This window comes from Thecamonas trahens (genome assembly GCF_000142905.1).
Source record: "Thecamonas trahens ATCC 50062 unplaced genomic scaffold supercont1.46, whole genome shotgun sequence".
Lineage (NCBI taxonomy): Eukaryota > Apusomonadida > Apusomonadidae > Thecamonas > Thecamonas trahens.
Genome location: NW_013657634.1, coordinates 138,056 through 162,995, shown reverse-complemented (window position 1 = coordinate 162,995; position 24,940 = coordinate 138,056). Strand labels below are relative to the sequence as shown.

Below are 24,940 nucleotides of genomic sequence, written 5' to 3'. Positions count from 1 at the left end.
CCCCCCCCCCCACCCCACACACACATACCACCTGAGTCGACATGCCCATGTGTACCAGACGGCTGGGGAGTGCGCGGACGTGCGACGTTGTTCACAACGTTGTACTTGTTGTTCACAAGTCGTTGTTCCTGACACGGCCACTCCGGGTTATGGCGAGAAGAGCGACGGTCACCATGGCCTTGGCGGCCTTGGTGGTCATTATGATGTGCACAAACAGCTCGTTTGCTCTGCCTGTCTGTACCTTTGGTGAGACGGCGACGACCTCTGGCTCGGTGAAGCAATGGGCTGTGGGCGTGGCCTTTCGGTATGATCCTGTTGACAACTACGACATGGCCACTCTCTGCGGTGCGACCATTAAGCTGTCGGGACCACATGGTGGCCTCTCTTATGCGCTGTATGAGGCAAACAACGATGTGCTGTCAGAGTACACCAAGATATATGGCGACTTTTCTGTGACTGGCCCAGCTACCTCAGGCGGCTACTACAGCGTCGGCGATACCACAGCAGAGGTCTCGTTTGCCTCGCGCCTTCCGCTCACGCCCGGCAAGTACTACGCGCTCATGATACGCACCACCAACTCGCTTAACTTCTATCGCTACGACACCGTCCCGTACTCGGGCTGTTCCTCCACCATTCACGTCCTGCACATCATCCGCCAAGCCAATGGCAATCTCCCGCCGACACTCACCGGCTACAACCAGGCGTCGAATGTGCCTGCCGTCACCCTCACCTTTTGCCCATCGTGCTTGCCTGCGCCAAGTGCGCCGACGTTTGGCACGGTCACCATTGGGGGCGACCTGACAGACCGCTTGTTTCACGGAGACACCGCAACGTACAGTTGCAACTCTGGCTACCTTGTGTCCGGACCGACTGTTCAGACATGCACGACAGGTGGATACTCTCCCGCACCGCCATCGCCCACGTGTGTTCCTGCGGCTTCACCATCGCCGCCACCACCACCTAATCCGCCGCCGCCATCACCGCCGTCGCCGCCATCACCGCCGCCGCCGCCATCACCACCGCCGCCACCATCACCGCCGCCGCCACCATCACCGCCGCCGCCACCATCACCGCCGCCGCCGCCATCACCACCGCCGGCGCCTAGTCCTCCACCGCCACCATCACCACCGCCGCCGCCATCTCCACCGCCACCACCGCCATCACCGCCGCCGCCGCCATCTCCTCCGCCGCCGCCATCTCCGCCACCCCCCTTCCCTCCTCCACCTCCAACTCTTCTGCCGCCGCCCGCAATCGTGGCGGCGGTCGCATCCGACCCTACGGCGGCAGATACCACCCTTGCTGCTGGCGATCTACTGACACTCACGTTTTCCGAACCAACCGCCACGCCTACGCTCTCATCAGCCACCACCCTCGATGCTGCACTCTCCTGCACCCGCACCTCGAGTGCAAGTCCGGCTCCGATATCCGCATGCCTCGGCACGCCGCTGGCTGGCTCATGGTCACCCGACGGCACGACGCTGACCATCACCATCGGTGCCTCCATGCCGCCGCCGCTTTCGGCCATCCCCATTCCGGGCTCGACCGTCTTTACCCCCACCGGCACCGTGCCCATCACCAACGCTGCCGGAACCTCCGCCGCCGCCTCCGCACCATCGCCTGTTCTCTCGGGCTCGTGGGGCGCTACCTCGGCCGATATCAGCATTCTCACCGAGGGCTCCGATGGCGTCGCCTTTGCAGGCGCCACCCTTGCCGAGGGTACTGCCGTCACTCTCCTTGTCCAGCTCTCGCTCCCGCCGTCCGCCGACGTCACCGTTAACTTTCGCCTCGATGGCGCCATCGCTGCTGCCCCGCGCCCGGCTCACGCTACGCTTTCAGTAGCTACTCTCACCTTTACGCCCACCAACTGGAACAGCTTCCAGTCGCTGACGCTCTCCGCGCCCGCTGATGACTATGGCGGTGAGGAGTCGGTACCGATCACCCTGGTCCTGGTCTCGATCTCGTCGGCCGACGCGGTGTATGCCAGCTCGGTGCCACCGACAGGCATCAGCTACCCTGTCAACGTCGTCGATGCTACTCCGCTCGACCTCGTCATCACCGGCCTTGCTCACCCATCGGGTGTCTCGCCGCCGCTCCCATCGCCGCATCATCCACTCCCGCCGCTGCCGGCAGGCACCCCGGTCCTTTCGCAGGTCGGCCACATGGTGTGTGGCACTATCAAGCTAGTCTCGACGCCATGGAAGGCCGCTGCGTCTGAACCATCGGCGCGGGTCGTCGTCGAGCTCACCTCGTCGCTGCCCAAGTCCGTCGTCATTATCACCGGCGCGGAGCCGGGCGCCTTTCCGCGCCCTCCCAACTATTTGGATCGGAGGGCAACGGCGCAGCTTCCGGGCACTGCTGCTGCCACCGCGACCGCGGTCCTTGGCGCAGCTGCCGAGCCGCCATTTGTCGTGGATGGCCGTTCCGGCGCACAGTTTTGTCTCCTTGCGCTGACGGCGTCAGGCCTTGATGCTTCGACTCTATTCACGCTCGACGTGAGAGTCGTGCCTGCCCTCACGTCCGCGGTCGGCTTTGCCAACGGCGTCGCCGCGCAGGCCACGCTCGGAGTCGCTGCTGTCACCTGGCCTCACATCGACCGCACCAGCCCGCAGGTGGCGACACGCGTCGGCTCGCAGATGGTGCTCCACGGCCTCGGCCTGTGGGCCGAGCTCGAGCTGAGCGTGGCGTCGCAGCTCGCCCCACCGGCGGCCGCCAACATCTCGGCTGCCGCCGACGGCCGCACCTTTGACGTCGTCACGCCACCGGTGGCCGACGAAGGCTATCTGGGAATTACGCTGCGCGAGCCGTCGACTGGTGCGTTCCTCAGCTACGACGACCTGTTCTTCACCAACGATTGCCCGTTCGAAGGCCAGTTTGGCCGTGGCCTCGACTGCAAGCCATGCCCTGTCGGTGCGTTTTGCCCGGGCGGCTACCGGCTCTGGCCGCTGCCCGGCTACTGGGCGCCAGCCGAAGACGCCGGCTTTGTCGCAAAGTGCGCTGAGCCTGCGTCGCGTTGTCGCGGCGGCCGGTACTCGGCATGCGCCGGCGAGTACACCGGAAACATGTGCTCCCAGTGCTCCGGCGGGCACTACCGGCTCGGCAAGGCGTGCGTGGCTTGCTCATCGTCAACGGCCGTGTTCATCACGTTAGTCGCCACCAACGTTCTCTTCTGCGCCCTCTTCATTGTCGCCACGCTCGTGCTCAATGACTCGCTGCTCAACACGGCGACTCAGGCGCTGCTGGGCCTGCTGGTCCTCTACACGGTGGCCAAGACAAACGCAGCGGCCATGTCAGGCTGGCTTGCCGAGTTGTACCAAGTCCTTGCGCTCGTGGCCATGGACTTTCAGTTTGTGCGCCCAGGATGCGAGGGCCTACCGGGCTCGTTTGCCGCCCTCTTCTACGGCGCCGTCTGTCTCTCGGTCGGCATGGGTGCTACCATGGTTGTCCTCCTCTGGCTTGTCCCGCTCATTATCCCGTCCAAGGCCGCGTTTTACGCCAACCGCCGCATCCGTGCCCCCATCATCTTTGGCTTTATCATGTACGTCACCCTTACTCAGCTCTTTCTCCAAGCCCTGTTCTGCGTACCGATCACCCGCGGCGAGACCCGCGTCTGGGTCCTCTCCGCCTCACGCGACATCGAGTGCCTCTCCTCCGAACACTCGTTTATCTTTGGCATCGCTCTGGTCGGCTTCTTCACCTTCTCCGCCGGCCTCCCCGCCTTTGCCTTCTATAAGCTCCGCGGCCTCCGCAAGTCCGGCCGCCTCTCGGTCTATCACTTTGCCGCTGCCGACGGTCTGCTCACAAAGCTTGATTCAGACCACATGCTGCCTACAGCGACAACCGTTATCTGTACGCCGGGTGACTTTAGCCCGCCTTCTTCTGCCAGCTCGTCGACCTCGACCTCGACCTCGACCTCGACCTCGACCTCGACCTCGTCCTCGTCCTCGAACTCATCCTCCATCTCAAGCTCCTCCTCTACCTCGTCATCCGAGTCTCCTGTTCTCGAACAACAAGAGGAAGCGGGTGGAAGCATCCGAGACTCGATCCGAGCCCGGTATGGCTTCCTCTACGAGCAGTACCGGATGTCGACCTACCTTTGGTCGCTTGTCCAGCTTGCGCTGCTGATGACAGTTGCTGTTGCCAGCGCCATCCTCAGCGAGAAGCCGGGATGGCAGGCGGCACTAACGTCTGCGGCGCTGCTCATCACGGCGGCGCTGATGGAGGCGGTGCGGCCGTTCGGCAAGCACTGGCGCAACCACTTTTCCGCTGTCCTCCTCACCTGCTCCTGCATCGCTACGCTGCTCTCGTACGGAGTGGCTGCTGGTCCGCTCAAGTCGGTCCGTCTCGAGATCTCACTTGCCGTCCTCGCCATGTTTGTTCTTGCTCTACTCTTTGTGGCTGTCCGCGGCTTCTCTCTCGCAATTGCCGCCTACGAGCGGCGGAAGAGCCTCTCGAACCGCATCGGCGTCGCCACTTCGACGCTCCCGATTGCCTCGCACACCATGCATGCGTTTGCGCTGGCCACACCACATGGCGGCGGCAAGTCCAACGGCACTTCTGGCGGCAACTCACTGGTCTTTGGCTCACTCTCGCTCGCCAGCCTTGGCTCAGATCCCGAGGCGACCGAGTCGACGGCTCTCGCTGAGCCGGCGCGCCCCGCAAGCCAAACCGCCAACCCGCCGGGCATCGTCTCGGTCACGTCGCTCGGCGGCGAGCTCGACTCGCCACGCCAGCAGTGTGGGTTTGTCGTCGGCCTCGCATCGGAGAACGCCCTGGTAGCCTCAACGCCTCCCGTCGACCCGCCTCCCCGTTCCGCTACCGTCGCTGCTCGTCTTGGGTCAGCCAAAACTGCGTCGCCTCCAGACGATCGTGCGCACCGCCGGCGCCGCCGGCGCCGCAACAGCAGCCGCGTCGCCCCAGCCGGCGTCGCCTCGGTCCCAGCCCTTCTCAAGCATCCGGCCGGGCAAGGTCTGGCGTCGCGCGACTCGCCCTCCCGCATCCACCAGCGGCCCAATCGCAAGCGCACCAGGCGCACCAAGCGCACTAAGCGCAACCTCTCATCGGCGTCACGCGGCATGACCGCATCGCTCTCCATCGCCGACATCCGCCAAAGCAGGCAACGGTCCATTCAGCACGAGATCTCTTCGCTCGGGCTGCAGCCCTCATCGTTCTCACGCCAGCCATCATCATCGGCCACTCTTATCAGTCCGCTGGCGTCCGGCATGCTCGACACTGGCTCGACCAGCGCGACCCGGCTGCCGACTCTGTCGGATCCGCCTTGTGATCTTGCAGCTTGAAGTGAACGCCCACCCAACGCGACACAAGCCGACCCCCCCCTCCCCCCCCCCCTCCTCCTCCTCACCCCCTTCCATGCTCCGCACCTGGGCCCGCCTCGCCTGTCCGCCCCACACAGTGGTGCGGCGGCTGGTGGTGGACGTGGGCCTAGAGTTCCACGTTCAGCTGGCCACGGCGAGCAAGCTGTTCTCGGCCGCCGGCACCTCGACGTCGACGGCAAGCATACCCAACACGGCGGTGGCGGCTCTCGACGCAGGCCTCCCTGGCGCCCTGCCTGTGGTCTCTGCCGAGGCTGTTTCGCATGCTCTCTCGCTTGGCCTTGCCCTCGGTGGCACCATCGCCCCCACCTCGCTCTTTGACCGCAAGCACTACTTCTACCCAGACATGCCGCTCGGCTACCAGATCACACAGCGCATGGCTCCGCTGATCCGCGGCGGGGAGCTGGTTCTTGGCCCGCGGCCTCTTGGCGGATCGGTCTCTCCGCCTGCTGTCGCCATTGACTACTGCTCGCTCGAGCAGGACTCGGGCAAGCTCGCCCTCGCCCGCAACCCGGACGCCGCCCTGCTGGATCTCAACCGCGCCGGCATGCCGCTGGTCGAGGTCGTCACCACCCCTGGCCTGCACTCGCCCGAGGACGCACAGGCTGCCCTCCGCGCCATTCAAATGCTGGTCCGTGCCCTTGGCGTCTCTTCGGGCAATTTGGAGGACGGCTCGCTGAGGTGCGACGTCAACGTCTCGATCCGTGCATCGCGCGACGCCCCACTCGGCGTCCGTTCCGAGATCAAGAACGTGAACTCGGTCAAGGCTGTCGGCCGCGCCATCGCCTTTGAGATCCAGCGCCAGTCCGAGGCCCTGGCTGCCGGCGAGAGCCTCGGCATGGAAACGCGCGGCTACGACGCCCGCACCTCGTCGACCTACCGGCTGCGGACCAAGGAAAGCCAGACCGACTACCGGTTCTTCCCGGACCCGGACCTCCGGCCGCTGCGCGTCTCGCCGGCCGAGATTGCCGCAGCCCGCACTGCCCTGCCGGAGCTTCCGTTTGCCACCCTCGACCGCCTCATCGCCGAGTATGCGCTCGACGAGGCCAAGGCGGCGCGACTTCTCGAGGTCGATGGCGCGGTGGCGTTCTTTGAGGAGACGCTTGCGGCTTCGCCGGCGGCGGCGGCTGCGCCGGTTGCAGACTTTATTGTCAATGAGTACTACGGCCGGCTCGGCGGCGCGCCGCAACCATCCATGGCCGACGCAGTGGTCCGCCCGAGCGTCCTGGCGCGCATCTTTGAGCTAGTAGCGAGCAACGAGGTCTCGCGCAAGGTCGCGCGCAGCGTCTTTCTTGAGCTGCATCGAGCCGGCGAGCGTGAGGCAAGCCCTGCCGCCGTCGACGCCGTTCTCGACGCCCGCGGCTGGCGCCTCGCGCCGCTGGCGGCAGACTCGTTGAGCGCACTGTGCGCCGACGCGCTTGCCGCCCATCCGGACGCTGTTGCCAAGTACAAGTCGGGCAACAAGCGTGCGCTTGGTTTCCTGGTTGCCCATGTCATGAAGGCCACAAAGGGCGCTGCGCCACCCGATGCGGTCTCGCGGGAGCTGCGCGCCGCGCTCGACGGTTGAGCTGACGCCTTAAAACTTGGAGGTCATGACCCAGACGCCGCCGTTCCACCCTGCTGCTGCGAGTGCACCAGAACGTGCCGCTGCCGCATCAGCCGGGTCGGCGCCCGCCTCGGACGCAGCCGCGAGGGCAGCCGCAAAGTGGCTGGCCCGTGCAGCCATGACAGCCGACGGCCGATCGTCGTGGTCCTCGGCGAGCCGGGCAAACGCTTGCTGCGCCGCATCAAACTCGCGCGACTGGTACGCTTTGTACGCGCTGGTGTAGCCTGCAAACATGTCACGGACCGATGGCTTGGTGCGGGCAACCTGGAAGACCCGGACCGTGGTGGTCTTGCCCTTGACCCGTACGCGGTCAACAAGGCGGACAAGCTTGTCCGGCGACGGGCTTGGGTCGTCGGCGCCCCCGGTCTCGAGCGGGAGGCCGGCAGCGGAAAGGGTGGCCTCGGTGACGAGCAGCGGGACGCCGTAGGTCCGGGTCAGCATCTCCGTTCGCGACGCGAGATTGACATTGTCGCCCACAACGGTGTAGTCCATGCGGTCGAGTGAGCCGATGTTACCAGCGACAACCTTCCCAGTGTGGAGGCCGATGCCGACCTGGACCGAGTCGAGTCCGTCGCGGCAGCGGCGGATGTTGAAGGCATCGATGCTGTCGAGCATGTCGAGCGCGGCGTCGACAGCGTCGACAGCGTCTGTAGGCGTAGGGTAGGGGACGCCAAAGGTAGCCATGACGCAGTCGCCGATGAGCTTGTCGAGCACGCCGCCACGCTCGAGGACGACGTCGATCATGGGCGGGAAGTAGTCGTTGAGGAGCGCCACGACGTGCGGAGCGTCCATTGACTCGGCCATGGATGAGAAGCCGATGATGTCTGCAAAAAGCACCGTGGCGGTGGCCCACTCGGGCTGGGTCATTGACGCACGCGAGCGGACGGCGTGGCTCGGGGTGTTGATTGGCGAGATGGTGGCCGACTCGTCTGCAAGCACCTTGCTCGCCACCGCCGGAGAGAGGTAGCGGTTGAGGGTGATCTCACGCTTCGCTCGACAGTGACGTCGTCAATGAGAATAGCGACACCACGGACGGCGCCGTCAGCCTCGCGGAGGAGCGAGGCGCGGAACGAGATGATGGTGGTGCCTGCGCCACGAACGTCGACGTCGACAGCCTCCTGCGACACGCCAGAGTCGAGGACGGCGTCGACGGCAGCGCGCATCTCGTCGACGTCCATCCATGCCGAGTAGTGTGAGGAGCGGAGCGCCGCCATGGTTGTGTTGGGGAAGAGCTTGGCGGTCTGCTTGCGATGGTTGGAGAGGACAAGCCGGCCCGAGTCGTCAAGAATGAGCAGGACCTGGTCGAGCGAGTGCACAATGTTGCGGAGAAGGCGCTCCGAGCCGACAACCTGCGAGAGAAGCCGGCAGTGCTGGACAATGCCCTCGATTCGATTGGCAACGTACTGTACAAGCATGCGGTCGCCAGACGAAAAGTTGCGGGCGCCAAACTTGTTGGCGGCAGTGAGTACGCCGACTGCGCGACCCTGCCCGTCGAGCAGCGGTGTGGCAATGAACGACGAGGCCAGCGGCGGACCCTCTAGGTACGGCTCATAGAGTGGCTCGTGTGAGACCGCGGCGAGGCAAACGGTCCGCCGCTCGGCGAGAGCAACGCCCGAAAGGCCATGCGAGGCCGGGAAAGCAACGTGCGAGGCCGGCAGCGAGCCCGAGCCCGAGCCGAGCGCGAGCGGGACCGGAATCGGCGCCACCAGACGCTGGGCGTCCGACGGCGGGACGTCCGTCGGCGGCGCGTCCGACTCGAGGTCGAGGCCCGAGGCGAGCGAGCGCTCCAGCAGAAAGACGCGGATGTCCGGGACCTCAAGGACGTCTGCGGCAGTGGTGAGGATGTCCGGGAGAATGGCGGCGAGGTCGGCGGCCTCGCGCTCCGGCGCGGTCGACTGATGGGTGAGGAGCGTGTTGAGCTTGTCGATGTAAATGGCGTTGTAGATCGAGACTGAGACCTGGGCGGTAAAGGCGTGGATGAGGTCGATGTCAGCCTGGGAGAACGAACGGGCGCCGTGCTTGTTGATGGCTTGCGCCACGCCGAGGATCTCGCCGTCGGCGTCGCGGACCGGGAGGCAGAGGACCGAGCCGGTGCGGAACCGAGTCTTGCGATCAAACTCGGGATTGAAAAACGGCGAGGTGTATGCGTCGTCGATGTTGACCACTTTGCCGGTCCGGGCCACGTAACCGGCGATGCCTGCGGTGATGGGAAACCGGATCTCGTCCACTCCGCGCGAGGTCTCCGACCACAGCTCGTGGGTTTTGTGGTCAAGAATGAAAAAGTTGACCACGTCCGACCCGATCAGCTGCCGGCACCGCGACATGATGGTGTTGATCACGCCCGAAATAGACCGGTTGCGCGCGACCGAGCGCGAGGCAAACAGCAACGCCTCGGATGCCGCTGCTGGTGACTCGGCCATGACCGCGTACTCGGACGGCACATCCTCGACGCTCACTGCTCCGCCATCACCGCTGATGGCTCCACTAGCCGTTGATACGTCGCTCCCGCGATCGCCGCCCCGCGACGCCGACAGTGTAGAGATGATCTCCTGCTGGCGGACGACAGTCCGCTGGAGGCGGGTGACCTGCTGGGTGAGAGCAGCGATGCGGGCCGAGGCGTCGCCGAGGGGAAACCCGATGGCCTCTGTCCGCAGCGCCGATGGCGACGATGCCTGCGCCACGCCAGCCAGCACAGCCTGGTCTGACATGGACACGACAGGGATGGTCACAGGCGGCGGCGGCGTCCGTGTTGTTGTCCTTGGCGAGCTTGCCGATGCCGATGGCGTCTGTGTGGACGGCACCGGCTGGTGCTGCTGGTGCTGCTGGTGCTGCTGTTGGAGCTGGTGCTGGTGCTGGTGCATGACAGGAAAGTCGCCGACACTAGGAGACGGAGCTATTGGGTCATAGTTGAGGAGTTGGCCATGTGGAGGAGGAGGCGAGGACATATGCAAGAGGGGGTGGCGGGTGGAGGGGAGGTGTGGAGGAGGGGTATTCTCAAGCGAGCAACATCCGAGCAATGCGCGAGCAATACACACACTGGCAGCGCCCGCCAGGCAGAGCCACAGCCAACCCATCAACGAGCCAACGCGCCAAAGAGCCAAAGAGCCAACGAGTCAAAGAGCCAACGAGCCAACGAGCCAACGAGCCAGCAGTCATCAGGCAATGTGATGGTTGTCGGCCTGCCGTCACAGTCGCCACCAGCAGCGTCTGCCAGCCACCGAGTCGCACACTAGGTACTTTCAGCCACAGCGACAGAGCGACAGCGACACGGACACAGGCACACCGCACACACCCACACACCCACACACCCACCCACACACCCACACGCACACACACGCACACACGCTCATACACACCAATACATACACACTCCTCGTCCCACAGCCACCACAACCACAACACCATACACACCCACACACCCTCCCTCCCTCCCTCCCCCTTCCCCTCCACCCTCCCCCTTCCCCTTCCCCCCTCCCCCCTTCCCCCCTCCCCCCTCCTCATTCCCTTCCACCAACATGATCCGGAGACCATCATCGTCTCCTGGAGCGGCAGAGCTTGTGATTGTGCCGTCGGATATGGCGGAGATGTTTGTGGCGGCGGTGGCGGAGAGCGAGGCTGACGACGGCGAGTCTTACGTTGACGTTGGTGACCTTCTGGCTGCCGGTGGTGATGAGGGCGATGCAGAGGCACTCATGGTAGCAGACCCCAGCTCCATGCTCGAGCGTATCGCGCACACGCTCTCGGCTTCACCTCCGTCATCCTGGTCCTCTTCTGCCATGCCTGCCCTTCACTCGGACGCCTCGCCGCTGTCGGCCTCGTTCAGCTCACGCGGCAGGCGCAGTAGCGGCGGTCGCGGCGGCGGTCGCGGCGGCGGTCGCGGCGGCGGGCGTGGTGGCGGGCGTGGTGGCGGGCGTGGCGGCGGGCGTGGTGGCGGGCGTGTTTTTTTTTTTTGGTGGCAGCTTCGGCTCTAGTCTCTTTGGCTCGCGGCGTCCGCGCCGCTCAGACTCGCCGCCGTCGGCGTCGTCGATGCTCGGCTCGTTTGGCCATGCCACCCGTGAGCTCTCGGGTATCGACGAACACCCGCCTTGGGGCATATCCAATAACCCCCACGCCTTTCTTGAGCTTGCTGCCGCTGCCAGCGGCGGGAGAGCTCCTGGAAGTGGCCGTCGCGGCGGCTCGCGTGGCAGCGGCCGCCGCGGCCCGCCGTCCAACCCAGCCCGCGCCCGCCGCCGCTCACGCGACAACGGCTTCGGCTCGGCAGACAACTCGCGCCGCGAGGTCCGGAAGAAGAACCGATTCTCCGGAGACTCGGACGCCAGCTTCAGCCCGCGCGGCCGAGGCCGTAGCCATACCCTCGGTCGTGGTCGTAGTCGCGGCTCGCAGCGCAAGTCGGATTCATCGCGCACCGCTGCCTTGCGCGGACAGTCTCGTATCACGGCCGCGTCTCCGTCGCTCCGCCCGGTCCGCCTCCGCCGCGCACTGGTCGACGACGACTCGGCTGCTGCCAAGCGTTCTGCTGCCAAGCGTGCCTTCTGTCAAGAGCTTGTCCTCTCGTCGCTTGGCCAATAAAGCCGGCGCCCTACCCTGCCCATCTTTACCACCGATAACCGACCGTGTGCCACGCCGGCGCCGCCGCTGTCAGCCCAAACTCGGCGCAGAACGCTGTGAGCTTACCCAGCGCCTTGGCCTTGGTCATGGCCTCGACCTTGGCGCACAGCCGCCAGTCCCAGGCCTTGGGATCGTGGAACGTGTATGAGTGGGTGTAGAGCGCGATGTACGTGCCATGCTCACCGTGGGTGGTGTCGCCCCACTCGCCCACCTCCACCTTGAGCGCACGCAGCTTCTTCTCACGCTTGGCAAACGAGAGCCGCTCCGGCCGCTTCACCCCATTCGCCCGCAGCCACTTATTCATCCAGTACCGGTGAACGTCGTCGCTCTCGCCAAAGAACACCCGCCCGCTCCGGGTCCGCCGCACGCTCTGCAGCGCACCTTCCACAGGCTGCGGCCGCCCGAGCAGCTTCTTGAGCGGGACCGCGAAGACCAGGCCGTACACCAGGATGCACGTCGTGTTGACTTCGGCCGAGAGCGACGGAAGGCGCGCAAGCTGCGGTGTGTCCGCAACCACAGGCTGCGGCCGGACCGCTTCCGGCTCCTCAGCCACGGGCGCTAGCCCGCTGCCGCGCTCCGGCGAGAACGCTGTCATATCCATCGGGCATGAGCCCTGCGATTGCGAGAAGCCAAACTCGGCATCGGCATCGAATCTTGACTCGACATCAGCTCCGCCGTTTCTGTCCCCACCCGTCGCTTCCTCGTCGTCGTCCGAAATGTCGAGCGATGCCCCTGCTGTTGTCCGTCTACGCCGCGGGCTCCTCGGCTCCACCAGACTGGTGCCGAGATTAAGCTCGCCCAGCTCGAGTGTCAGCCCTGTCGATGAGCCTCCAGGATACTCGGGCACATCGTCCTCTTCAAGCACCGACCGCCTCCGCTTGCGAAAGTTGGATGTTCTCTTCAGAGCTGCCATGCTTGCAGGCAATGGCTCCCCAAAAAAAGGTCGTGGTTTGGCACCGAGTCGATGCCGGTGAGGACCAGCCGAAGACCAGCCAAAGACAAAGTTCAAGCACGGCACTTGCCGAGGGCTACGATAGGGACGAGCGCAAGGCGCAAGAGGAAGAGTGTGCAACGAGAGTGAGATACTTGTCGCACACCTCAGAACAGCTTCCCGTCACTCTCTCCAAGATGAGGTCCAACAATGCCGAGAGCAGTGGCGCACCGAGTGCTGGTGGCAGAGCGAGTGGCTCGGGCGTCGGAAGGACAAGCTCGGGTGAAAAAGGCGGAGCGAGGGCCGAGAGCGAGGCGGGAGGGACGAGCACAGAAGCGACAGAGGGCACAAGGCAAGCGAGTACAGTCGGCAAGCTGCGCGACGTGGTGGCGGTCCTGGTCCTCGAGTGGCTGACGGATGCTGGGCTGCACAAGACTCGTCAGATGCTCGAGACCGAGGGCATGGCCCTGATTCGCGCCGGGAGCAACGTCGAGGTGCCCAGGGTCACGCTGGAAGCCCTGTTGGAGAGCTACACCGCATCGGCCCGGCGCGCGACCTCACACGCTGCCGTCCTCGACAAGATGGCGACTCTGTTGCGCCACCTCGGCAGCCAGCCCGGCACCGACAAGGCCAGCGAGGCGTTCGAGACCATCGCCGCGCTTGTCCCACCCTCAACTCCTCTCGACTTTATCACTCCCTCGCACGACTTGTTCTTCTCCGAAGCCATGTACCACTCGGACGACGAAGGCATTGATCGCCGCGCCAAGCGCCACCGCCCGATGGGCTTTCTGGACACCATCACTGCCACGGCCAACGGCGATCTTAACCTCGACGACTGCACCGACTCAATCATGCCGCTCTTGCCACCCTCGCCGCCGTACCCTATTGCTGCCGGCCATTTTGACGTTGTTCCCCCACCTCCACCGCCACATCCGACAGCGCGGACCGGCGACAGCAACGGCGCGTCAGTGACAGCCTCACTCGAGCGCTCATCCCCACCGCGATCGCCGGCCAAGCGCAAGCGGCGACCAATCCACAACCCGTTTCCAGTTGCCGAAGTTCTCTGCACCTCGCGGCCGTACCTTCCTCCCCCTGTTGGCCCGTTGCTGCCTCCATCCACTACTGCGTCGGCCGCTGCACCGCCACCCTCCATCTCCACTCGCTCGACACACTCTTCAAAACCGACTCTACCCGACCCACCATCCACCCCATCTCACTCATTGCCCCGCATGGTCCGCCGTGATTCTGCCGCCAATCTTCTTGCCGCCCTCAACGACGTCGATCTTGAGCGCATCGCCCACACCGCTTCAAAGTCGAGTCAGCGCTCCTAGCCAGCCAGCCGGCCGCACGCCGGCTCCTCGCCCACCCACCTTCCACTCGGAAGGTTCTCACCAGCCATCCCCACCTTACTCCGCCATGGCTTCCACCACCGCCACTCCCTTGCTTACGCTCCCCTCAGAGCTGCTTTGCACCATCCTCTCGTTCCTAGACGTGTGGGACCTTGCTGCGGCCTCGGCCACCTGTACCGCCCTCCACACCGCCGCCACTGACCCGTACCTCCTTGCCACCCTTGTGCATACTGTTCGCCCACCGCCAGCTCTGCCGCCGCAGCGCCTGATGGATTTTCTCGCCGCCCGATCCTCGCTCCGCCGCCTGGATCTCTCGGAACGCACCGTCTCATTTGCCCTGCTCGGCTCTCTCCCGGCTGCATGTCCACGGCTGGAGGCACTGACGCTCGACTCTTGTCTCGGCTTTGCCGCCTTTTACGACGGACCGCCAGATCCATCAGTGCCCAAGCTCGGCATTGTACAGGTTGTACAGGCGCTTAATGGCTCGCTTCGCTCGATCTCGCTCCGCAACACCCGCGGGCTCAACTGTGAGCTCGGCCTTCTTCTTGCCGCCGGTGGCGGCAATCTGGTGCAGGTTGCAGTCACCGGCTCAGTCTCCACCAAGTTCTCGTCGTTTGACCCGAACCATGCCGCTTCACTGCGAGTCCTTGATCTAGCGGCCTGTCGGGGGCTCTCCAACGACGGACTTGCTGCGCTCCTTGCTGCCGCCACCGGTCTCATCAGCCTCTGCGTAGCGAGGACCGCCGTGACTGGGGCCGGCTTTGCCGCCGCAAGCCTGCCGCGACTGACAAACCTTGTTATTGCCGGCTGTATGTGCATGGGCGATGAGTGCATGTTGGCTGTGCTATCCGGCGCGCCAGCACTCCGGATCCTTGACGCCTCGTTTCTCCCGATCACCAACGACGGCGTCGCCGCTATTGCCGCCCATGCCCCAAACCTGACCTCGCTCACGCTGCGCAAGTGCTCGCACCTTGGCCCGGGCGCGCTGGCGCCACTGGCACTCGCCGGTACGCGGCTGCGGGTCCTCAACGTTGCCATGGTCTCGGAACTCTCACACGAAGACGTGGTTGGCGTCATCGGCGGGTCGGGCGCGCTGTCGCGGCTGGTGATTGCTGGCCGCCTGACGGGCGCCAACTGGTCTTCGCTCCTCACAACACCACACCTGGACCGTCTGCGGAGCGTTTCGCTCTCGGGCCTCGCCCATCTGGCCGACGAGGTCGTCGGCACGCTCCTCGCCTCGGTCAGGCTCGCCCGCATCGCAGTGGTTGACTGCGGCGGCTTTACCGGCATCGGTTTTGAAGATCTCAAGCTCGGATTCGGCGCCGCGGCGTCGCTGACGCATGTGGCGGCTTACAATCGGGCGCTGCTTCCGCTTGAGCACAATGTCGGCATGGTTTCGGCCATCGGTCGCAACTGCGTCAACCTTGTCGGCCTCCGCATCGATGCCAAGAACCTGACCCGGCTTGCGCTGCTGCGATGGCGGACGAGCCATCTCCGTGAGCTCCACATCGCAGGCTGTGAAGAGACTATTGACGACGTCTCGTGGATTCTGCCAAGCGTCTTTCCGGCGTACGTGAGCAAGCCGACCAAGCTTGCGCTACCGTGGCTCTCTCTCCGCTCGTCCGACCTCGTCGAGGTCCTCGCCTCGCAGCCTGCGCGATTCCTCCACTCGCTCGACCTCCATGGAACTCACATCGACAACGACATTCTCCCGTTGGTCTTCACTGCGCTCCCTCTCCTCACTGATCTCGACATCTCAAACTGCCTGGATCTCGACGACAACGCGCTCAACGGTGTTGACGCTTCTCGTCCCAATCGCATCACCACACTCAACCTCTCTGGCGCGCGCGGCCTCGGCGTTCGCGCCCTCCGGCGCATTGCAACAGTCTCGCCCAACGTCACTTCGCTCAACTCGGCCGATCTTCCCGGCGCCGCCTCGCTTGTCATCTCCTCCCTCTTTCCGCTTCTCCAAGTCACCGGCGTCGGCCAGTGGCTCCACACCTGACCGAGGCCGCCATACCCAACTTGCATCAAGTCCGATCAAGCCACTAACTACCTCCCAGAAAAACCCATATATACACACACACACTCTCTCTCTCTCTATCTTTATCTGTATCTCTCATTCATCTCTAGGTTTCTCTATCACCATCGCCACTCTCCACCAGGTCAAGTGACGAACACGCCGTCGATCACGACGTCCATCTAGCGGCGGCCAGACTTGACGCCACACGTGCCACCATGGACATCCCCGTACGTGGCTCCTCAGCCCCCTACCCACCCACCCACCCACCCCCTCATGTCCCTCCTCTCTCCCCCTCCACCATCACCCACTCATCCCTTCTTCCCTTTGCAGGTGCTGGCATGGATCCTGTTTGCGGTCATTGTGGTGGCGGCCGGCGTCGTGGCCTTTGCCTTTGTCCGCTTCGTCTTCCACGCCCGCGAGCCAGAGAAGACGTTCACCTCTGTGGTGGCGGTGACTGCGCTTATGTTTGCCCTGTTTACGGTTGTTCTAGTTCCTGTCGATGTGTACAACGTGTCGTCAACGTCGGATGAGCATGGCAATGCCCGTCTCTCGCCGGCGGACGTCTCGTCGCGCATGACCTCGGTGAGGGACCTGTACCTCGTCCTCTACGGCGTCATGCTGTTCTTCCTCTTCATTGCCATTCCCTTTGCCTACTTTTACTACGAGGAGGACCATCCCGACATCACTGTCAACGCCCGCGTCGCATCTGCCTGCAAGTACTCCATCTCGGTTCTGGTCATTGTTGTCATCCTTGTCGTCATCGGCATTGTGCTCTCGGGCGCAAAGCCCGACGTCAAGGACGACCAGGCCGAGGCGTACCTCAACCACCTGCTCGACTCGGAGACCAAGACCGAGGCTTCGATCTCGTTTGCTATTGCCTCGCTCACCGTCATCGGCTTTATGTGCGTCGTCACCTTTACCGGCTGTGGCTTTGGCGCCATGCCCGTGGCCATGATCGCCGGCTCCATCCACCTCGAGTCGGAGTCACGCGACGTCACCGAGTCGCTCCTCACCACCAAGGAGAAGGCCCGCGCCATCCAGGCCAAGTATATTTCCGGCCGCCGCATTTCCAAGAAGGACCAGAAGGCGCTCGACATGCTCCGCCGCTCCGAGAAGCAGCTCACCCGCCGCTCGGCGCGGATCCAGGCGACCCGCAACACTTGCTGGGCCAAGATGACCCGCTTCCTCCGCCCGCTTCAGATCCTCTTTGGTATTGTCTTTCTCCTCCTCACCCTCTTCCTCACCATCTCGCTCATCATTGGCGGCGTCGATCGCCTCAAGCACTCGGTCTGCGGCTACAACTGCGGCTGGGTCCTCTCGCGTCCGCAGATCTCCAACCCCTTCGACATGCTCATGGTCAAGCTTGCCACAGTCTTCCCGCTCGACTACGTCATCCTGCTTGGCGTCTACCTCTTCACTTTCCTCGCCACCGCCGCCGGTCTTGTCCGCGTCAGCATCCGCTGCTTCTGCTTCCTCATGTACCGTGTCCGCAAGGCCGCCACCGTCCCCCAGGGTGTCCTACTCTCGGTTGTCATCATCTCGCTTGCCTTTATGGCCGTCAACGTCATGTTTGTCCAGCTCGCGCCGCAGTACGCCCTCTTTGGTTCGCAGGTCTACGCCCTGCCCGACGGCTCTACCAAGCCGTGCTCCATCGAGGCGCCCATCGAGGCCGGATGCGTCATGTCGCAGGTCGGTCGCTTCGTCACCCGCATCTCCATCAAGTTCCCGGTCCTCGGCACTGTGTTCTTTGTCGGCAACGCCGGCGTCATCGTCATGACTCTTGTCTCCATGCTCATCGCCGCACTTCGTGGTCGCGAGACCGCCACCGACTGGAACGGCTCTTCTGACTCGGACGACGACTACTGGTAGTGTGTGTTGTAAAGTCTTTACTTGTGTGTGCTAGGCAGACGATGATGACGACGACATCCACGGCATGTGGACCTTGCCCATCGGGTTCCACCAGTGTGAGTCGCGGTCGACGTGGACCGGAGCAGCCGGCGCCGCCGCCGGCGCAGCGACCGGCGGCGGCTTGGGCGCCATCTCCACCTCGTGCCGACGCGAGTGGTGGCGAGACTCGTTGTCGCGGCGCTGGCGCTTGTAGTAGCACCATGCCGCGCAGCAGCAAAGACCACACATGACGACGCCGACAACGACTGCCACAATGATCAGCTGTTGGAGCTGCTTCTTGCGCCGCTCGGCCAGAATGGCGTCCTTGGACGGCCGCCGCTGCTGGTCGGGCTCAACCCAGAGTTCTGCCAGCGCCTCGGCTGACGGAGTGCTGGACTCGCCGAGTGCCGCAGCAGCGTCGACCAGCGCCTGTCGACACCCGGAGCACGCCACGCCGCACGAGAACTTGGTCGGCGGAATGGCGACGGCACCGCCGAGCTCGCCGCCAGGGAAAAGCTCGTAGCCGCCGATGATGGGCGTGGCGTCCGGAATGGTGACGGCAGCGACCCGGGCAGAGACCGAGACGCCAAATGAGAGCTGGTAAGAGACGTCGCCGGGACAGGTGTCTGCCCGCGGCGCGACTTTTGCCAGGCCGCGGCCCTCGGGTTCGGCGTTGACCAGCGCGGTGTCGCGGACCGAGCGCGAGCTCGACGACAGCAACTGGAGCCTGAACGCGACGGTACCCGAGGTGTCGAGCGCCTGGGAGAGAAGTCGCACGAGGTGTCGAGGGCGGAAAAGGTGCATGTGACCGGAGCGGTCCGCCCAATTTCGGCGTCGGTGCCAAAGTCGTCGTCCATGACGATGAGGGTGACGCTTCGCGACGCTGCGCGGTCGACCGGCATCTCGCGGCCAAAGGCCAGCGCAGCATTCCAGGTTGGTGCCGTCGAGTCTGAGACGTACGCTGTCTGCTTCTCGCCGTAGTCGGCGACGGCGACTTTGACGTACGGATCAATGCCAGTGCCGCCGGGGAGGCCTGAGGCCGAGAGAACCTGGACAATGAACCGGCCGTTGGCCGGCGAAGAGACGAAGCGGATGGCAAACTCACCCGAGTCGGCGGTGTTGGACGAGTCCGACTCGTCGACAACCATTACGTAGTAGTTGGACTTGGTCTCCAGATCGTACGACAGGGTGACGTTGGCGGCGCCGGATGCGACCGAGACGCCAGATGCGAGGGTGACGACTCGCTCGTCGGGCCACCGCGGGACGGCCTCCCACAGCTCGATGCGCAGGGTGGCAGTTGGGGACATGGCCGACGCGCCCCATGCAACTTCGACGGTGTCGCCGGTCGCCCACGACGTGCCGGGCAGCGGAAAGTAGACCGAGTCGAGCGAGGGCGAGCCGTCCGAGGTGCCAACGACAACGGTCGGCGAGTAGTCGCCCCAGCCCGAGGCCGAGCCGGCCTTGAGCCGCACGCCATAGCCCTGGTCGGCTTCGAGGCCGGTCATGGTGTAGCGCGGGCGAAGCGGGGATGGCGCCGATGGGTCGATGGCGTCGGTGACGGCGACCCACGGGTTTGTTGTCACCGCGCACGGCAGCGGCCAGAGGCCGCACTTGTAGCGGTCGAGGGCGTAGCGGGTTGGCGCCGAGGTGCGGGCGCCGAGGGTGGGTGGGAGCCAGCCGAGGGTGACCGAGGTTGTCGTGGCGGTGACCTTGAACGGGGCGTAGTTGACCGGGTTAGGGCGGGCAAGTGGCGAGTCTGGAATGTCGATGAGCGAACCAACGACGCGGCCATTGGCGTCGTCGTTGTTGACGGCATTGCCCGAGGCGTCGACAAGCTCGTAGCCGATGTAGGGCTTGGCGACGACGCCGACGCCGACGGTCTGCCACATCATGATGGTGAGCGAGGGCATGACGTACGCCTTGAGCGTCACGTCCTTCTGCTCAAAGAAGTACTGCGGCTTGCGAAGCTCGAGGCCCCAGGCCGGAGCCATGATGAGCGACCAGCGGTTGTTGCGGTAGCGGACGCCAAACTCGGCCGAGGCCTTGGCCGAGAGCCCTGCGGTGATGCGCATGGTGATGGAGCCCATGGCCTTGGCCATGCCCTGGAGGCGGTACTTGGGCTGGATGTGCATGGGCACGCCGGCGGCGACAAAGATCCACGCCACGCCTGGGATCTCACCGCCAATATCAAACGCGTGGTCCTCGTCCATGTTCTCGGTCCACGACGGATTCTCCACAGCAAGGTCGCCGTTGACGGCGGCCTCGCCAAATACCTTGACCTCAAAGCTCTCGATCCAAAAGTTGGCGATGGTAAGCTCCATGTGCACCCCGGCACTCATGTACGCGTAGCAGTTGTAGCAGGTGAGCGGGCCCGCGGTGACCTCAAACTCTGCGGCAATGTCATCGTCAGCGTCGTAGTTGAAGTTGAAGACGTCAAAGGTCTTGTCGAGTGCCACCCGCGGCAGCATGGACTGCGAGTCGTGGCGCGGCGGCTCAAACGCGGCAGCCGGCTCGTGGTGAAAGACCACATGGGCGTGCTCAAAGACATCGGTGAGATTGGAGGCCACCACCGGCCATGAGACGACGCCCGACGATCCGAGCCGCGACGGCGAGCCCGCGAGGCGGACCATCAGCGGCTTGCCGCAGGAAAAGTGAGCGCCGCCGACAGCGGGCGCACCAACCGGCCAAGCCATGACTTCCTCGGGCGCCGACGAGACGACGAGCAGGACGTCCGATCCAGAGCGGGTGCTCCTGGCGCAGTGGATGTCGTGGACAGCAGGAGCGTGATCGAGGGCGATGGTGCGCGGGCGAAGGACGGCCGAGTAGGCCATGCGGGTCTCACCGCGCTCATCCACATGGAACACGTCGTGCGCAGCATGGATGCGGCCCTTGGCGTCGGTCTCCTGCCGGCTTGGCGGCGCCGCGAGGCCGTCAATGCCATGGAACGGCGCCGCCCGCTTGCGTGCGTACGGCATGCCAGCCACCTGCGGAGCCACCACCAGCAGCAAGCTGAGCAGTGCGGCCACAGCCACCACCGTGTGTGGGCGCATGGATGGGCTACGTGTGGAGTGAAGTGGAGTGCAGTAGGGCGGGGAGGAGGAGGTGGGGAGGGGGGTGGGGAGGGAGGGGGGGGGGGGGGGGGAGAGGAGCAGTAACAGACCCATGCCACGACACCGCCACCCTAGACAGAGAGCAAGGGCTGAGTCGGGAGCTGGCCCTGCATGGGCTACCACTGGCGACGTGCGCTCGTTCCGACGACATGCCCAGTCAACGGCCTCGTCGTCGCTGCTCTCCACCGCCGTCGCCCGCCGCCTCGCCATGTTTCGCAACAATCGCCGTGCATGGCGCTCGTTTGCCGATGCGGTCAAGACAGAGCGATCCATAGCCCGCAACTCGCCGGCTCTGGCCACAACGCTCTCTGCTCGTATGGCTGTCTTTGATGGTGACGATGCCGACGACGATCACCTCGACGGCGATGCGCTCGCCGACTTGGCTGCCTCGCTCCACTCTCTCGCTCGGACAGAGCACGAGTCGTCCATCGTCGACGCAAACCGCAAGGTTCTCTCGCGCGAGGAGATGGACGCAGCTCGCGCTCGCTGGCGTGCCAAGCACGATGCCCGCATCGCCGCTGCAGAGCGCGCTCAGCAAGCCCAGGCCCGCAGGCTCCTGCGTCGCCGGGCCGAGATGCGGTTCGGCGACGATGCCCGCGCCGTCGACGCCCGCGCCGAGCAGCGATTTGCCCGCCGCCAGGCTCGCGCCCGCCCCTGGCTTGTCCTCGTCGCACTCGCCGCCCGCCTCGAGCACTGGCGCGCCGCCATCGTCGCCGCCCGCGATAAGAAATCCCGCGTCGAGGAGCGCGTCCAGACCATCCAGCGCTTCTGGCGCTCACACCGCATGAACCGCCTTGCCCGCGAGGCACACGGTGTCGACACCCTCGAGCGCGCCCTCACCGTCCGCCTCCTTCAGAAGCGCCTCGCTGCAAAGCGCAAGGCCGCCACCATCGCCGCAGACGTTCTTGGCGAGTTTGAGCAGGTCAACGACATTGTCAAGTTTGTCAAGCGCTTCCGCGCTGCCGCCATGACGGTGCAGGCCGGCTGGCGTGCAAAGCGCGCCCGCCGCATGGCCCAGGTCAAGATCATTGCCCGCGCCTTTGACATTGTCGAGCGCCGCGCCATGAACGACGCCCGTGAGACTGCCAATGCCTCTATCTTCACCTCGGCCTCAGCAAGCCTCACCGTCTCCGGCAACGCCGCCACACTCGGCGCCGAACTCGCCCGCCGCCGAGCCGTCAACTCTTCCCGCCGCAACTCGACGTCGGCGGCGCCGCTGCTCGCTCCGCCGTCGCCCATCAACGCCTACAACGCCGTCCCTGACACCGTCAAGTGGCTGGTCCTCGAGGAGAACCTCCTCGAGCGCGAGCGCGCCCACCTCGCCGCCCTCCACCACTACACCACCGTCACCCTCACCCAGTGGGACCGCGAGTGCAAGTCGCTCCTCAACCGCCTCCGCGTCGAGTCGGCGCTCCAATCGCCAGCCTCCTCGGCGATCGCTGACCCGCTCGCCGCACCCCATGCCTCGGCACACCTCCCGCCCAAGCCGCCACCGCCGCACTTTTCCATCTTCCCTTCCGAGTCAGAGCTTGTGGCGCTTGTCCACAAAGCCCATGCTCGCGTCAGCGCCGACCCCCTCGGCGACACGGGCGGCTCGTCACCTGGCGCCAACTCGCTCGGCATTAACCTCGCCCGTCGCTCCGGTGCCCTCCGCAGGCGCCCATCGCTCAACTCCAAGTTTGCCTCGCTTAAGCTCCGAGCCTCGGCTGCCCGATCCCGCTCGCCGCTCGCCTCGCCGACCTCGCCGGCGGTCCCCGTTCTGCACTCGCCGTAGCCAGTCGCCAGCCGCCAGAGCAAAGCCAGAGCCAGCACCAGAGCCCAGCACCCAACTCCTCTCTTCCTCTCCTCCTCTCCGCCATGGCCAGTAGGGTGTACGGCGTCGACATCGATGCCGACGGGCGGGCACAGGTCGACTGGAGTACCGTCCGCGAGCCAGTCTCGCTCCGCCTCCTCGGCCGAGTCACTGCGCCTGTGGTGAGCCTCAATGTGTCGGGCGTCGACTTTACCGACGCCGGCGTGGCGCTCAAGACCCTCCCCTCACTCACGGCCTTGCACATGGCGAGCGTGCCGGACAAGGCCCTCGACGCTGTCCTTGGACCCGACGCAGGCGTCCTGCCCAAGCTGGGCGCGTTGGCAACCCTCGACATCTCCTACACTTGCGTCGACTCGCTCGCCTCGCTCGTCGCCCTCGCGCCTACCCTCGACATCCTCCGCATGGCCGGCACACTGATCCGGTCGGCAGACTACAGCTTTCTTGCCAATCTTGGCCTCATCGAGCTGGACATTGCCGGCTGCGTCGGCCTGGATCTTGCGGTCATCCAGCACATGTCACGCCTCCGCCTCCTGCGCCTCGCTGCCGCCACAGACGTCGACGACTGGTCGTGGACGGTCCTCGACGAGCTCGCCTCGCTCGTCGATCTGGACCTCAGCCGCACTGCTGTCCCGGGTGCACACCTTGTCGAGTCGCTTGCCTCGCTTCGGACGCTCAATCTCGATGAAACCCAGCTGCCGTCGCTCGCCCCGCTCGCCACCCTCCCCGCCTTGGAGCATCTCTCGCTCCGCAAGACAGAGTTTGATCCTGCCGCCTTGGACGCGCTGCAGGCTCTCCGCCATCTGTATGTGGAACGCTCCACGCCCGATCTCGCCCTTGCCGCCGCCGCGAATGGCTTTACCCTCCACGCCGACGTCCAGGATAACGCCACAGAGTTTGCGCTGCTGCCGAGCTCGGCGCTTTCGGCGAGCAACCTCGGCCCGTGGGCTCTGCATGCCCGCGCTCCTGCTAGCTCGGAATAAACCGACCGCCATGGTACGTCGGCCCTGGCTCTGCAGCGCCAGAAAGGAGGCCAACCACAAGCGCCAACAGCAGCGCCATCGTCAGAGTTGCCGCCCCGTCGCGGGCATACCGCCAGCACACGCCTCCGGCCGCAATGCCCGCCTCGTCGGCGTCCGAGCTTGCGCTCAATTCCGTGCCCGTCCCGCGGCCTGGACTCAGCAGTGCGTCCTTGACCCGGTAGTGCTCCACTACGGCTTCGCGAACCTCGAGCTCGGCGATGAGCGCAGCCACAAGGGCGGGCGTTGGTGTCGCCGGGTCGATGCTCAGCTCCAGCGGCGCTTCCTCGAGCACCAGGCGCCGCACCGCTGTATCGTCCTCCATCATCTGCTGGAGTGAAGCCTCTACGCTTGCAGCCTCGGCGGCAGCAACGCCGTCGTCGGCCACAGCTTCCAGCTTCTCAGCTGTCGCCGCCAGCTCGGCTTCCAACTCCTCGACCTGCTCCCGGAGCCCGCAAGCGACTGTATCAGCCGCCGCAGCACTTCCCGCGGCCGCCGCCAGCTCAGCCTCGAGCCTCGCCACACACTCGGCCGCTGCCCGGCGTGCATCGACGACCGCAGTCAGCTCAGCCCCGGCCGCCTCGGCCCGCACGGTCGCCTCATCCAGGAGCTGGGCGGTTGCCGTCAGCTCGGCCTCGAGTTCGGCGATCTGCTCCTTATGCCCGGCGTACAGCGCCTCGACTGCAGCCGTATGCTTCTGCGTCGCCTCCGCCAGCTCGGCCTTTAGCTTGGCAACACGAGCCTCTGCCGCCTCGGCCCGCACCACCATCTTATCGAACCCAGTGCCGGCAGCATCAAGCTCGATCTCCAGCTCGCTGATCTGACCCCGCAGGCCGGCGTAGACCAGGTCAGCCTCGACGCAATCCTTGGTCGCCGCCATCTCCTCCTTCAGTTCGTCGATGATCCTGCTCTGGTCCGTCACCTGTGACCGCAGCTGCTCCACCAGAACCGTCAACCGCGCCGCCTCGTCGTCCGCGATCGCCACCACCGGCTGACCCACCAGTGCCACGCCACTGCCGTCACCACCACCACCACCACCACCACCGCCACCACCACCGTCACTGCCACCACCACCGCTGTCGCTAATGCCCCGGTCCATGACCAGCTTGTCAAACCAAGTCAAGTGGCAAGCGAGAGCCAGATGCCATAGTGCAATCTCTAGCAGGCGGGTGGTACCAGTAGTGGAGGAGGAAAGGGGAGAGGAGGGGGAGAGGAGGGGAGGGGGGGGGGGCGGGGGGGGCGGACCGGGGGGGGCGGACCGAAGTGG

The 24,940-nt window shown here is 65.2% G+C and overlaps 8 protein-coding genes across 8 annotated transcripts; 4 read left to right on the top strand and 4 right to left on the bottom strand.

Annotated features, from left to right (window-relative positions):
- Positions 1-32: 32 nt before the first annotated feature.
- On the top strand, positions 33-6,954 carry AMSG_12255 (uncharacterized protein). The gene is made up of 5 exons (XM_013899349.1): positions 33-891; positions 1,363-3,839; positions 3,884-3,995; positions 4,048-4,772; positions 5,446-6,954. The coding sequence occupies exons 1-5, from the start codon at positions 42-44 to the stop codon at positions 6,895-6,897; spliced, it is 5,616 nt and encodes a 1,871-aa protein (XP_013754803.1). The 5' UTR covers positions 33-41; the 3' UTR covers positions 6,898-6,954.
- On the bottom strand, positions 6,462-9,644 carry AMSG_09378 (adenylate/guanylate cyclase with GAF and PAS/PAC sensor; the record flags this gene model as incomplete). The annotated part of the gene is made up of 2 exons (XM_013899298.1): positions 6,462-7,928; positions 7,964-9,644. The coding sequence occupies 2 exons, from the start codon at positions 9,642-9,644 to the stop codon at positions 6,907-6,909; spliced, it is 2,703 nt and encodes a 900-aa protein (XP_013754752.1). The 3' UTR covers positions 6,462-6,906.
- An 807-nt stretch (positions 9,645-10,451) lies between these two features.
- On the top strand, positions 10,452-11,523 carry AMSG_09377 (uncharacterized protein; the record flags this gene model as incomplete). The annotated part of the gene is made up of 2 exons (XM_013899297.1): positions 10,452-10,863; positions 10,940-11,523. 2 exons carry the CDS (start codon positions 10,452-10,454, stop codon positions 11,503-11,505), a joined length of 978 nt encoding a protein of 325 aa, XP_013754751.1. The 3' UTR covers positions 11,506-11,523.
- On the bottom strand, positions 11,519-12,685 carry AMSG_09376 (uncharacterized protein). The gene has a single exon (XM_013899296.1). The coding sequence runs from the start codon at positions 12,455-12,457 to the stop codon at positions 11,531-11,533; it is 927 nt and encodes a 308-aa protein (XP_013754750.1). The 5' UTR covers positions 12,458-12,685; the 3' UTR covers positions 11,519-11,530.
- AMSG_12254 (uncharacterized protein) lies at positions 12,673-15,829 on the top strand (the record flags this gene model as incomplete). Its single annotated transcript, XM_013899348.1, has 2 exons — positions 12,673-13,533; positions 13,937-15,829. 2 exons carry the CDS (start codon positions 12,673-12,675, stop codon positions 15,827-15,829), a joined length of 2,754 nt encoding a protein of 917 aa, XP_013754802.1.
- A 233-nt stretch (positions 15,830-16,062) lies between these two features.
- Positions 16,063-17,742, top strand: AMSG_09373 (uncharacterized protein; the record flags this gene model as incomplete). The annotated part of the gene is made up of 2 exons (XM_013899295.1): positions 16,063-16,074; positions 16,178-17,742. The coding sequence occupies 2 exons, from the start codon at positions 16,063-16,065 to the stop codon at positions 17,714-17,716; spliced, it is 1,551 nt and encodes a 516-aa protein (XP_013754749.1). The 3' UTR covers positions 17,717-17,742.
- A 4-nt stretch (positions 17,743-17,746) lies between these two features.
- On the bottom strand, positions 17,747-20,709 carry AMSG_09372 (uncharacterized protein; the record flags this gene model as incomplete). The annotated part of the gene is made up of 2 exons (XM_013899294.1): positions 17,747-18,493; positions 18,544-20,709. 2 exons carry the CDS (start codon positions 20,707-20,709, stop codon positions 17,747-17,749), a joined length of 2,913 nt encoding a protein of 970 aa, XP_013754748.1.
- Positions 20,710-23,802: 3,093 nt separating this feature from the next.
- AMSG_09369 (uncharacterized protein) lies at positions 23,803-24,772 on the bottom strand (the record flags this gene model as incomplete). Its single annotated transcript, XM_013899293.1, has 2 exons — positions 23,803-23,826; positions 23,867-24,772. The coding sequence occupies 2 exons, from the start codon at positions 24,770-24,772 to the stop codon at positions 23,803-23,805; spliced, it is 930 nt and encodes a 309-aa protein (XP_013754747.1).
- Between the last annotated feature and the right edge of the window lie 168 nt (positions 24,773-24,940).